General features: G+C 44.2%; 1 protein-coding gene across 7 annotated transcripts in view; it reads right to left on the bottom strand.

Moving 5' to 3' along the window:
• The window catches only part of LOC138770571 (uncharacterized), a 277,918-nt gene that overhangs the window by 166,427 nt on the left and 98,646 nt on the right, over nt 1–12,845 (bottom strand). For all 7 annotated transcript variants that reach the window (XR_011359470.1, XR_011359472.1, XR_011359471.1 and 4 more), the window contains exon 8: nt 4,430–4,714. Coding sequence is in view for 3 of the 7 variants with exons in the window: in XM_069949693.1 (XP_069805794.1) it covers nt 4,430–4,714 (285 nt within the window). In the remaining 4 variants the exon portion in view is untranslated. The remainder of the gene's footprint in view (nt 1–4,429; nt 4,715–12,845) is intronic.

Here is a 12,845-nt window from a genome sequence, read left to right as displayed (position 1 = left end):
GTGATGTCATTGTCTGGAGGCGGGGCTTTTACTTTTTATTTAACATGCTTTTATTGTGTATTTTGTATCACACTTGATAAAGAAACTAGTCTGGTTTCAAAACGCGTTGTGTGTTTTAATAAACAGCTTTTACTTTTGATACCTGGTGTGACCTGCGCCCAACTTTACCTATGTTCTGGAGTGGAGTGTAACTGTTTGTTCCCAGTGAGGACTTCATAGGAGAGGCTGCAGTCTGATCACTACATTATATATGCGCTGTGAACAGTTGTGCCTTATCTTTGCCCAACCATCAAAGGTGAGCGTTTCCATCCCACTTTGTGTACCCACCACACTTTCTGAGGAGTCTGCACCATTGGAGCACTGTCTTTCTTTTTGTTTTTTTATTTAATCATGGAAGAAGATTGGGGGGCTTATCACTACTGGGGGAGCCCAGGGAAGAGGATCATTATTACTGGGGAGCACAAGGGAGGGGGATCATAACTACTGGGGGGAGAACAGGGGAAGGGGGATCATCATTACTGGGGAGAACAGGGGAAGGGGGATCATCATTACTGGGGAGCACAGGGGAAGGGGGATCATCACTACTGAGGGGAGCACAGGAAAAGGGTGATCATAAACACTGGGGGAACACAGGGAAAGGGGAATCATCATTACTGGGGAGCATTGGGGAAGGGGGATCATCACTACTGGGGGAGCATAGGGGAAGGAGGATCATCACTACTGGGGGAGCATAGGGGAAGGAGGATCATCACTACTGGGGAGTACAGGGGAAGGATGATCATCACTACTGGGGAAGCACAGTGGAAGGAGGATTATCACTACTGGGGGAACACAGGGGAAGGAGGATTATCACTACTGGGGGAGCACAGGAGGGGAAGGGGGATCATAAAAACTGGAGGAACACAGGGGAAGGGGGCTTATCAACGCGTGGGGAGCACAGGGGAAGGGGGATCATCACTACTGGGGAACACAGGTGGGATCAACACCACTGGGGGGGGCACAGGGGAAGGGGGGGGTCATCACTACTGGGTATCACAAGGGAAGGGGGATTATCCCTACTAAGGGGGGATAGGGGAAGGGGGATCATCACTACTGGGGAGCACAGGGAAAATTAGATAATCACTACTGGTGATCACAGGGGAAGGAGGATTATCACTACTCGGGATCACAGGGGATGGGGGATCATCACTACTGGGGATCACAGGGAAAGGGGGATCATTACTACTGGGGTGAAGCGGGATCATCGCCACTGTAGGAGCACAGGAGGGGAAGGGGGATCATCACTACTGGGGAGCACAGGGGAAGGAGGATCATCATTACTAGCGAGGACAGGGGAAAGGGGATTATCACTACTGGGGGGAGAAGAGAAAGAGGGGTTATCACTGCCACGGAGCACAGGAAGAGAGATTATCACTACTGGGGAGCACAGGAAAAGAGGTTATCTGTACTAAGGAGCACAGGAAGAAGGATTATCACTACCGGGGAGCACAGGAAGAGGGATTATCACTACCGGGGAGCACAGGAAGAGGGATTATCACTACCGGGGAGCACAGGAAGAGGGATTATCACTACCGGGGAGCACAGGAAGGAGGATTATCTGTACTAGGAAGCAGAGGAAGAAGGATTATCTGTACTGGGGAGCACAGGAAGAGGGAACGGGGAGCACAGGAAGGAGGATTATCTGTACTAGGAAGCAGAGGAAGGATTATCTGTACTGGGGAGCACAGGAAGAGGGAATATCACTATTTAGGAGCAAAGGTAGAGGGGATTATCACATACTGTGGAGCACAGGAGTGGGGGTTATTGCTATTTTTGGGCACAAAATGGGGGTTATCACTACTTGGGGCAAAGGAGAGGAGATTATCACTACTTGGAGGAGTGGGCTGGAAACATGTGAAGACTTAAATGTTTGTCTGATAGATGCTGTGTGGACAAGTCATGGCTAAAAGAAGTCTTCATGATGGCCTGGACTGAATGGAGAAGGAAAGAGAACAACAACAACTGATGAGAGAAAACGACTCCTGTGAGTCAATGGATGTAACTGTACTGTAATCACTATACTGTCACAACGTTAGCCAAACGATGCCACCCTAGGGAGTCCTGGAGAGCATGGATACAGCCACAGACTGTATACATTGTTTTCCTGGTAGCCCTAGGGCAGCATCCCGTGAAGATATAAACACTTTTAGCATCATGATACATGATGCTGGGAAGTCTGTTATTCCACCCAGCAGCTTCACACTCCAAAGAGGGGGGGGGGGGTAAACTGAATCTTTGCCCCGCGTGCAGGAAAGACTAGCTACAGCTCTGAAGAAACCCAACGCGTTCTGTCCACTGCTTGGACTTTCTCAAGGGTGAGGGTAACCAATAAGGAGAGTATATTTATGTTACCAATAATTAAGTCATAGATTAAACACATGTGGAGTGGCAAAAGTTGTACCTGTTTATAGAGGATGTCTCCGCTCCTGCATATCACAGTATAGGAAAAATAGCCGGAGCGGCATCAGGAAAAAGCGCAAGATGGATCAAAAACCGGAAGTACAGCTAAATCATAGAGCGGCTTGGATCAATGCGTTCCGAGCCCGCACACAGCAACAATATGCGTTCCACACATGTCACTCAAAATGGAGTGTAAGTCAATATAGGCAACCGGTATAGTGCACACATTGATGCAAAATGCATCAGTGTGTGCAGATATGAGATCTCATAATCAATAATGTGAACACCAATAATACAAAAAATAAAAGAATAAATGCTTATAATATAAATACACAATATTGAAGCAAATAGATGTATATGTATATAGTTATAGATAACGGCATACAAGAACCAATATACAATATACAAAGAGAGGGGGATCTAGAAAGAAGAGACAACTATATATTAGTGCCCTGTACATGGGAATCACCGAGGCAAGATACAACTTGACTGCTACCCTCTGTTGTATATCCTACAGCCTCCTCCTCCTCTTCCCGCAATTGCCGCTGAGAGTGTGCTCTGAGTGTAAGGCTCTGTTATGCCTTCTCCCATCCCGGCCTCCTCCATATGAAATGCATTCTCTCTTGTAGCGAGGATAGATTCATTGACCACACAGAGCGGATCAGGGGTGTTCTGACAGCCTTATTTTTTCTATTTCATTTAAAGGGGTTTTCCGGCCTGGGGGCTTTTTTTAATATGGCCGGGGAGGAGGTGGCTGAGGGCAACGACCGGGCTGCGGGGACCGAAGCACCGCGATATGGGACCCGCCGCTGGAACCAGGGAGGTGAGTGGACGTCATTGCCCTTAGCCACCTCCTCCCCGGCCATGTAAAGAAAAGCCCCCAGGCCAGAGTACCCCTTTAAATTCCTTTACTTAGTTTCATTATGTTCATCGGTTAGTGGTTCTATCTTGTATATTCAGACAGGTTTATTTTCATCTGGTTATATAGTGTAGTGTGTTCTCTTCTTGGGACCCCATATATTCCCTTTGTTGGGGGGTGGGGAGGTTAGGTCACACTAGACTGCATCATGGTCAGTGGGGGTTTTGTGTATTTTGGAGTTTTTTAATAGTTTGTCCCTGCATTCCATTTAATAACGCTTTATAGTATATCATGAGTTATTTTTGAGGTTCAGTTAATTGTTTTTCAGTTTGTTTGCGGTTTCTATTGATGTCATCTTCAGGTTATTAGTGCTTGCACTCCCTTAGAAACTTTGCATGTTGCCAGCCCAGGTATTGCACAAGATTACAATAGCGTCATAGCAGCTCTCCCTCTATATTGTCTCCTTACAGATGTGTAACAACTCGCATATCTCAGACATCCATGGCCACTCAGGGGTAGCGAACTGCGGAAGCTGAGTGGGAGGCACACGGGGGTTTTGAAGCTAATACTCCAGGAGCGCTCTCTACTACTCGCAAACCCTGTCTAACATAAAACATGTTGAGTTTCAGTCACAAAAGCTGTCGAGCTGGCAAATGTAAACACTGCTGCAGTTTCTTCATGGTAGCGACATATATATATATATATATATATATATATATATATATATATATATATATTCTTTATGTGTTTTCCCTGCGATTGTTTACCCTTATTGGGTTTTTAGATTTTTTAAGTGTGTGTCCATTGTGTTGTGTAAAGTTGTGGTAATTTTTTTGGGATAATAAAGATACTAATTCATTGGTATACGTTTGTGGGTGCGCCATTTTTTGTGTTTCTATGTCTATTTAGTGGAGTTTCTTCAGGCTAGCAGCGGCTGACTTAGTTTACTTAGGAAAGTGCACGCACAAGCAGGTTGCGGAAACTCAGTTTACAGTTTATAGTGTTATTCTATATATTTTATGAAAAGATGGACGTTGTTTCCATTGACATCAATGGGAATCACTGAAGAATGAGAGCAACAGGTGTTATTTTAACAAAAAAGACAGTGTGTGACCACAGCCCAACACTTACTTTTATCTAATGGTGATGAAAATCTCAGCTTTATCAGGAAAGCAATGACCCTGGGATTGTACTTATACAAAGCAGCATAAACCTTCCTCTTCCCATCATCATCCAAGTATCTGATAAAATCATACAGACGTCTCATCCGGTCCTCAGGCTCTGGTGTCTCCATTATGTAATCCCACTCTTCTCCTGTCAGCAGATCACTCCGGTACAGATCATCTATAACTGGACGTACAATTTTTATTCTGTCAATCAGCTCTTCTCTGTGTCGGTCTATAAAGTGATCTCCGGCTGTAGAGACAAGAAATACAAGAATCACACAGAGGGATGAGGAGTAACAATCTAATGTCTTACATGATGTCATTTATTGCAGATAATGTTGGGGCCATTTACAGCAGTTTCTGTCACATGTCGGAGGTATAACGCTGCAATATCTTATGTCCTGCAGAGAAACAGAATACGATTGGGATATGGACGGAATATGGTCACTAGTAGATGATTAGAAAGGAGAACCTCTGGCTCCAAACATAGTACAAACAGATGACTTTATTCCATTCTTGTTATAAACAAAATAAGTGGGTCAATGTGCAAATGCCAACATGTTTCGGTGAGTGGCTCCTTAGTCATGGTATAAGTTACACTACATCCATACAAATATATATACAAAACAATTCATGTACTGTACATCATGGATTACTGATGGATTACACCCCAGAGTTCTTAGGAAACTCAGTTCTGTAATTTCTCTACCCTTGTATGAAATATTCCGTGATTTTTTGCTTACTGGTATTGTGCCGAGGGACTGGCGTAAGGCAAATGTAATACCGATCTTCAAAAAGGGCTCTCGAACTTCCCCAGGTAACTATAGACCCGTAAGCTTAACGTCCATTGTTGGGAAACTATTTGAGGGGCTTATAAGGGACTACATACAGGAATATGTAGTGGCTAATAGTATTAAAAGTGATAACCAGCATGATTTTACTAAGGACAGAAGCTGTCAAACCAACAGTTCCTCATGGACGTCTGATGGGTAAGTTAAAGTCTATTGGTTTGGAAAGTTTAATGTTTACCTGGATTGAAAACTGGCTTAATAATCGTACCCAGAGAGTGGTGGTCAATGATTCCTACTCCGAATGGTCCCCGGTAATAAGTGGTGTACCCCAAGGGTCAGTACTGGGCCCTCCTCTGTTTAACTTGTTTATTAATGATATTGACAATGAAATTAACAGCAATGTTTCTATCTTTGCAGATGACACCAAGCTTTGTAGTACAGTACAGTCTATGGAGGATGTGCAGATGTTACAGGATGACTTAGACACACTGAGTGTTTGGGCGTCCACTTGGCAAATGAGGTTCAATGTGGATAAATGTAAAGTTATGCACCTGGGTACTAATAACCCGCATGCATCATATGTCCTGGGGGGAGTTACACGGGGAGAGTCGCTGATGGAGAAGGATCTGGGTGTACTTGTAGATAATAGACTACAGAACAGCACACAATGTCAGTCAGCGGCTTCTAAGGCCAGCAGGATATTGTCATGTATTTACCAGGCATGGACTCTCGGGACAGGGATATAATATTACCGCTTTATAAAGCTTTGGTGCGGCCTCATCTGGAGTCGCCGTCCAGTTTTGGAACCCGATTCATAAAATGGACGTTCTAGAGCTGGAGAGGGTACAAAGACGGGCAACTAAACTAAGGGGAATGGAGCATCTTAGTTATGACGAGAGATTAAAAGAATTACATTTGTTTAGTCTGGAGAAGAGACGTTTAAGGGGAGATATGATTAATTTATTTACATATATAAATGGCCCCTACAAGAAATATGGGGAAAAGATGTTCCAGGTAAAACCCCCTCAAAGGACAAGGGGGCACGGCCTCCACTCGGAGAGACAAGGGAGCACTGCCTCCGCCTGGAGAGACAAGAGGGCACTGCCTCCGCCTGGAGAGACAAGGGGGCGCTACCTCCACCTGGAGAGACAAGGGGGCGCTGCCTCCACCTGGAGAGACAAGGGGGTGCTGCCTCCGCCCGGAGAGACAAGGGGGCGCTGCCTCCGCCCGGAGAGACAAGGGGGCACTGCCTCCACCCGGAGAGACAAGGGGGCTCTGCCTCCGCCTGGAGAGACAAGGGGGCACTGCCTCCGCCTGGAGAGACAAGGGGGCACTGCCTCCGCCTGGAGAATTAAGGGGGCACTGCCTCCACCCAGAGAGACAAAGGGGCACTGCCTCCGCCTGGAGAAAAAAAAAGGTTCAACCTCCGGAGGCGACAAGCCTTCTTTACCATGAGAACTGTGAATCTGTGGAACAGTCACCACAGGATCTGGTCACAGCAAAAACAGTAGAGGCTTCAAAACAGTGCTAGACAAGTTCTTAGACCAAAATAATATAAATGCATATGTATAGAACCTATCACCCCTCCCTCTTCCCTGTATCCATCCCCTCCTTGGTTGAACTTGATGGACATGTGTCTTTTTCAACCGTATTAACTATGTAACTATCAGTATACATCCTGTTCCGTTACAGCGCTATATACCTGCATTCCTCATTATTTTAAAAATACAGCAATTAAATGTATTGAATGAAAACCTATTGAAGGATTACATTATTGTTGTCACAGTGTAAGAAATGGACCTTAGAAAATATATATTTAATAGCAGGCCATCTTGGGTATATTTTATAAGGTATCTATTTATTGGAATCAAGATGGAGAACTAAAGATTTAGCCCGGGTTAACCTTATCCTTGACCTTGATGCAACAATTGTAGAGATGAGCAAACCTGGAGCATGCTCGAGTCGATCCGAACCCGAACTTTTGGCATTTGATTAGCGGTGGCTGCTGAAGTTGGATAAAGCCCTAAGGCTATGTGGAAAACATAGATATAGTCATTGGCTGTATCCATGTTTTCCAGCCAACCTTAAAGCTTTATCCAAGTTCAGCAGCCCCAGCTAATCAAATGCCGAACAATCGGGTTCGGATGGACTCGAACCCAAACCCGATTTGCTCATCTCTAAACAATTGTTTTAGGGAGCTATGTTAAGTCAATGGGGGGGATTTACAAAGGGTATGCCTGAGGCGTACGCCAGGGAGAAGGTGCAGATTCGCCCCTTCTCCCTGCCGCAAAAAAAGGGGGTGGGGCTCAATATAAGACCGGCATACTTGTACACCAGTCTTCATAAATCACCCCAAAAAGTTGAGTTAAACACGTCATTGTGATCAGGTTAACACAGGCTACATCTCTATATTGTTGCATTGTTCCCCAAAAATGCAGGCTAAATACCCATTGTATGCCCAGGTTCTTTCTTGCATCTGATAGTCACTTGGTGTTACCGGTAGAGTGTTTACAGATGCAAGATATCACTGTGATACCAAATGGCAAACTGTCTCTGTGGTGATCAAAGGGCTTTCTTTTTAACAAAGAAGAGACGGGACATCTGCCAGAATAGGGGTTACACTGGAGCCTGATGGTATTAAAGAACCATGTATGGCTCATAAAGGACAGGACAGGAAGAAGACAGGACAGGAAGGGGAAAGGAAAAGAAGGAAATGATGTCACAGGAAAAGGAGTGACCAGACCTGAAGGGGCTGCTACTGTAATGGAGACCTGGCTGTAAGAGATTGTGTTGTGGTAACTATGGTTGTATTTCATATTGTGGGAATTGTAATATTTTCAGTGTGGTCAATGTAATGTTTATTGTTGAGTGTTTACATTGTATTGTATTGTGTATATATATATATATATAGCGTATAGATAATCCACGGCACTCCAAGGGTTAAATGGTGCAAAAAAAAGTGGGTTTATTCAAAATAACATGGTGCAGCACATCTTAAAGCACGACGTTTCAGGAGCCTCACTCTCCCATTTTCAAGCGCAATTAGTAAAATCCACACAGGGTATAAATACATAGCAGTGACAAAATCATTGGTTCATTAGTGATTACAAAATAGCATACACTTGTGAAGGTAATATAGTCATTGGTTCACTCAATTCACTCTGCCCATGGGCGGACACATGGGGCTGTTTGTGTTCAGTTCAAATCACGTGATCATGTATAGTGACGCCCAATCTGACGTATCCGTGACATCACTCCCGATGCTTACAGTAACCGTGAAAATATAAAATAAAGTTCGCTTGGAAACAAGGCATGATTGACAGCCGAAATAGATACATGTTGTATTTACAATACGATCAGATGAATGCTGTAACTCGATCGGCGCTCACCACTGGACCTGGACTGGATGGTTAAATGGCGCATGCGTAAATCAGGGCAAGAGAGTCAGCGTCCTGTGTAGTCATGGAGACCGGAGCTTGTAGCGAAACCAGAGTGTCACACTGGCAGGGCAAATTCGGCGAATGGGCACAGCCAACGGCATGTTGTGGAGTCACATCATACCTTGTACTACCTGTCATCGGATCCTGCACTGTGGTTACGGGCTGTATCCAAAAGAACCAGTTCGTACGGCTTGTGTCCTGGGACCACTCCAGGTCCATTGCGGTTGCCACATGTCCGCCATAGTGTGTGAACACTCCCTTATGAGAACATTCAGCTCCACAGGAATACTGTAGCTCAAAGGTAAGATGGAAACAGAGGAAGCCATAGCCAAAGTCCTACTTATGTGGAGAGTCCCGTGCGGTGACAGCATGTCCGATCTGAGAGAAAATTCAAAGAGGTAAGTATATAAGATAGGTTATGGATTTCACAATAAGTCCATTCCACTGATGGCTCGACAAAAACAACGGGCAGGTGTGAAACAGGCTACCTAAACATATCACTGCTGATTTTTGTACTCAACATTCAATCCAATGGGAGCCAGTGCATTCAATCTGTGAATCCACTCTAACTCCCTTTTCTTCAGTAGCTTTTTTCTGTTACCCCCATATTTTAGAGGTGCTATTTTATCAATGATCATGACCTTCAAATCTCTGTGTGTTGCATTTCTGCACAATGTTTAGGTACCGGGAGATCCAATCTATTGCTTCTCACTGAGTACCTATGCTGACCAAATCTTGTCCTTAGATCATGTGTCGTCTCACATATATCTTCTTGCAAGGACACCAAAGGACGTAGATAATCCATTCGGTGGTGCAAGTAAGGTAATGTCTAATCTTATAATTTTCCATAGTTAATGGGTGAGTAAAATGTGTACCCTTAATAAGTTGTCTACAAGTCACACATCCTATACAGGGAAAACAACCAATTTTCTGTCTCCCTAAAAATGTTGTTCGTTCGACCCTTCTCTGGCTCACATCAGATCTAACTAGTCTATCCCTGAGATTTTGATTTCTTCTATAGGATAAGAGTGGTGGCACTTGAAACTCGTGAATATTTGGATAAGTGTCCCTTAGAATTCTCCAATGTTTTTGGACTATTCTACCCACATGTGGTGCACAGTCCGTATACATGGAGACAAACGGGAGTTGTCTAGGTTTTTCTACACATGTAGTTCTTTTAAGCAAGGTGTCCCTAGGAGTATTGGTCACCTTTTCTTTACAGGTCTGTAATAGAGTGTTAGGATAACCCCGTTGGTGAAAATCTCAAGTCATATTTGTCAAAGCTTCTTCTAGTTCATCCTTGTCATCTATGATGCGTCTTGCCCTAAGCATCTGACTATAGGGCAACGATCGCATCATACGCTTGGGGTGACAACTAGAAAAGTGAAGCATAGTGTTCGTGTCAGTAAGTTTTCTATATAAATTAGTTGTTAATCTATTGTTCATAACCGTGACTGTTACATCCAAATATTGCATGTTAGTGCTGGAGTAATTTACAATAAATTTGATAGTATTGTTTATTTGGTTCAAAAAGTCCACAAACGTCAGGAGTGTCTCCTCGTTCCCCTGCCAAATGAGGAAAATGTCGTCTATGTAGCGCCACCAGACCATAACGTTCTGGAACTGGGGCGCTACATATATTTGACATTCCTCCAGATATGTCATCACAATATTGGTGTAAGTGGGCGCAACATTTGCGCCCATGGCCACGCCCCTCTGCTGTAAATAGATAACGTCATTGAAAGAAAAATAGTTGTGTGAGAGAACCAATGTCACCAGCTGCATTACAAAATCACGTTCAACATTAGTCATTGATAATTTCTCAAGTGACGAGGCTATAGCACATAAACCCATATTTTGATCAATTGAAGTATACAAGCTGGTGATGTCAAGTGTGACCAAAAATGCCCCATCCGGTATGTGTATTTCCCTGATTTTATTGAGAAAATCTGTGGTGTCATGTACATATGATGTAGTGTTTTCAGCTAAAGGTCTCAAAATTCTGTCTAAAAATTTTTTAATTTTGTTGGTAATGGATCCCCAGCCAGACACAATAGGTCTGCCTGGAGGATTAATTCTGTCTTTGTGTATCTTGGGTAAAAAATAAAGAAGAATCCTAACACTCTATTACAGACCTGTAAAGAAAAGGTGACCAATACTCCTAGGGACACCTTGCTTAAAAGAACTACATGTGTAGAAAAACCTAGACGACTCCCGTTTGTCTCCATGTATACGGACTGTGCACCACATGTGGGTAGAATAGTCCAAAAACATTGGAGAATTCTAAGGGACACTTATCCAAATATTCACGAGTTTCAAGTGCCACCACTCTTATCCTATAGAAGAAATCAAAATCTCAGGGATAGACTAGTTAGATCTGATGTGAGCCAGAGAAGGGTCGAACGAACAACATTTTTAGGGAGACAGAAAATTGGTTGTTTTCCCTGTATAGGATGTGTGACTTGTAGACAACTTATTAAGGGTACACATTTTACTCACCCATTAACTATGGAAAATTATAAGATTAGACATTACCTTACTTGCACCACCGAATGGATTATCTACGTCCTTTGGTGTCCTTGCAAGAAGATATATGTGGGTGAGACGACACATGATCTAAGGACAAGATTTGGTCAGCATAGGTACTCAGTGAGAAGCAATAGATTGGATCTCCCGGTACCTAAACATTGTGCAGAAATGCAACACACAGAGATTTGAAGGTCATGATCATTGCTAAAATAGCACCTCTAAAATATGGGGGTAACAGAAAAATGCTACTGAAGAAAAGGGAGTTAGAGTGGATTCACAGATTGAATGCACTGGCTCCCATTGGATTGAATGTTGAGTACAAAAATCAGCAGTGATATGTTTAGGTAGCCTGTTTCACACCTGCCCGTTGTTTTTGTCGAGCCATCAGTGGAATGGACTTATTGTGAAATCCATAACCTATCTTATATACTTACCTCTTTGAATTTTCTTTCAGATCGGACATGCTGTCACCGCACGGGACTCTCCACATAAGTAGGACTTTGGCTATGGCTTCCTCTGTTTCCATCTTACCTTTGAGCTACAGTATTCCTGTGGAGCTGAATGTTCTCATAAGGGAGTGTTCACACACTATGGCGGACATGCGGCAACCGCAATGGACCTGGAGTGCTCCCAGGACACAAGCCGTACGAACTGGTTCTTTTGGATACAGCCCGTAACCACAGTGCAGGATCCGATGACAGGTAGTACAAGGTATGGTGTGACTCCACAACATGCCGTTGGCTGTGCCCATTCGCCGATTTTGCCCTGCCAGTGTGACACTCTGGTTTCGCTACAAGCTCCGGTCTCCATGACTACACAGGACGCTGACTCTCTTGCCCTGATTTACGCATGCGCCATTTAACCATCCAGTCCAGGTCCAGTGGTGAGCCCCGATCGAGTTACAGCATTCATCTGATCGTATTGTAAATACAACATGTATCTATTTCAGCTGTCAATCATGCCTTGTTTCCAAGCAGACTTTATTTTATATTTTCACGGTCACTGTATGCACCGGGAGTGATGTCACGGATACGTCAGATTGGGCGTCACTATACATGATCACGTGATTTGAACTGAACACAAACACCCCTATGTGTCCGCCCATGGGCAGAGTGAATTGAGTGAACCAATGACTATATTAGAGTCCGTGGAGCCTCAGTTACGAGTCTCAAAACACGGGATAGCCAGATATCTCTAGCCTGTTGCCAACGGGGTGCCTCCATGATGGGGAGAGCACCACACCACCCCGAAAAATAACCCCTTAAGTCCCACTCGGTTGCGAGTATTGGAACATAGACAGGGAAACAACAGGGTGGCCCCTTTTGTCAATGTCTAACTCAAGGTGCGAGTATTGCGATCATGACAAGGGCTTGCAAAGGCAGGCTTCCACCCACAGACAGCCGTTTAGGGGTTTTTGCCCCTCGTCAGTGTGGGGTAGGATTCTGGCTAGTTGGGGCAATGAAAAAAGAGACTCTTGATTGAGTACTTCATTGGAATTTTTTTCGCTGTTCTCCTTGAGTTCAGTGATTACTGTGTTTTGTTGGTTGATTATTCAAAATAACATGGTGCAGCAAATCTTAAAGCACGACGTTTCAGGAGCCTCACGCTCCCATTTTCAAGC

The sequence above is a fragment of the Dendropsophus ebraccatus genome, chromosome 1, assembly GCF_027789765.1.
Source record: "Dendropsophus ebraccatus isolate aDenEbr1 chromosome 1, aDenEbr1.pat, whole genome shotgun sequence".
NCBI classification, from domain to species: domain Eukaryota; kingdom Metazoa; phylum Chordata; class Amphibia; order Anura; family Hylidae; genus Dendropsophus; species Dendropsophus ebraccatus.
The sequence above is the reverse complement of the archived record's forward strand: the minus strand, read 5'-3'. Positions and strand labels throughout refer to the sequence as shown.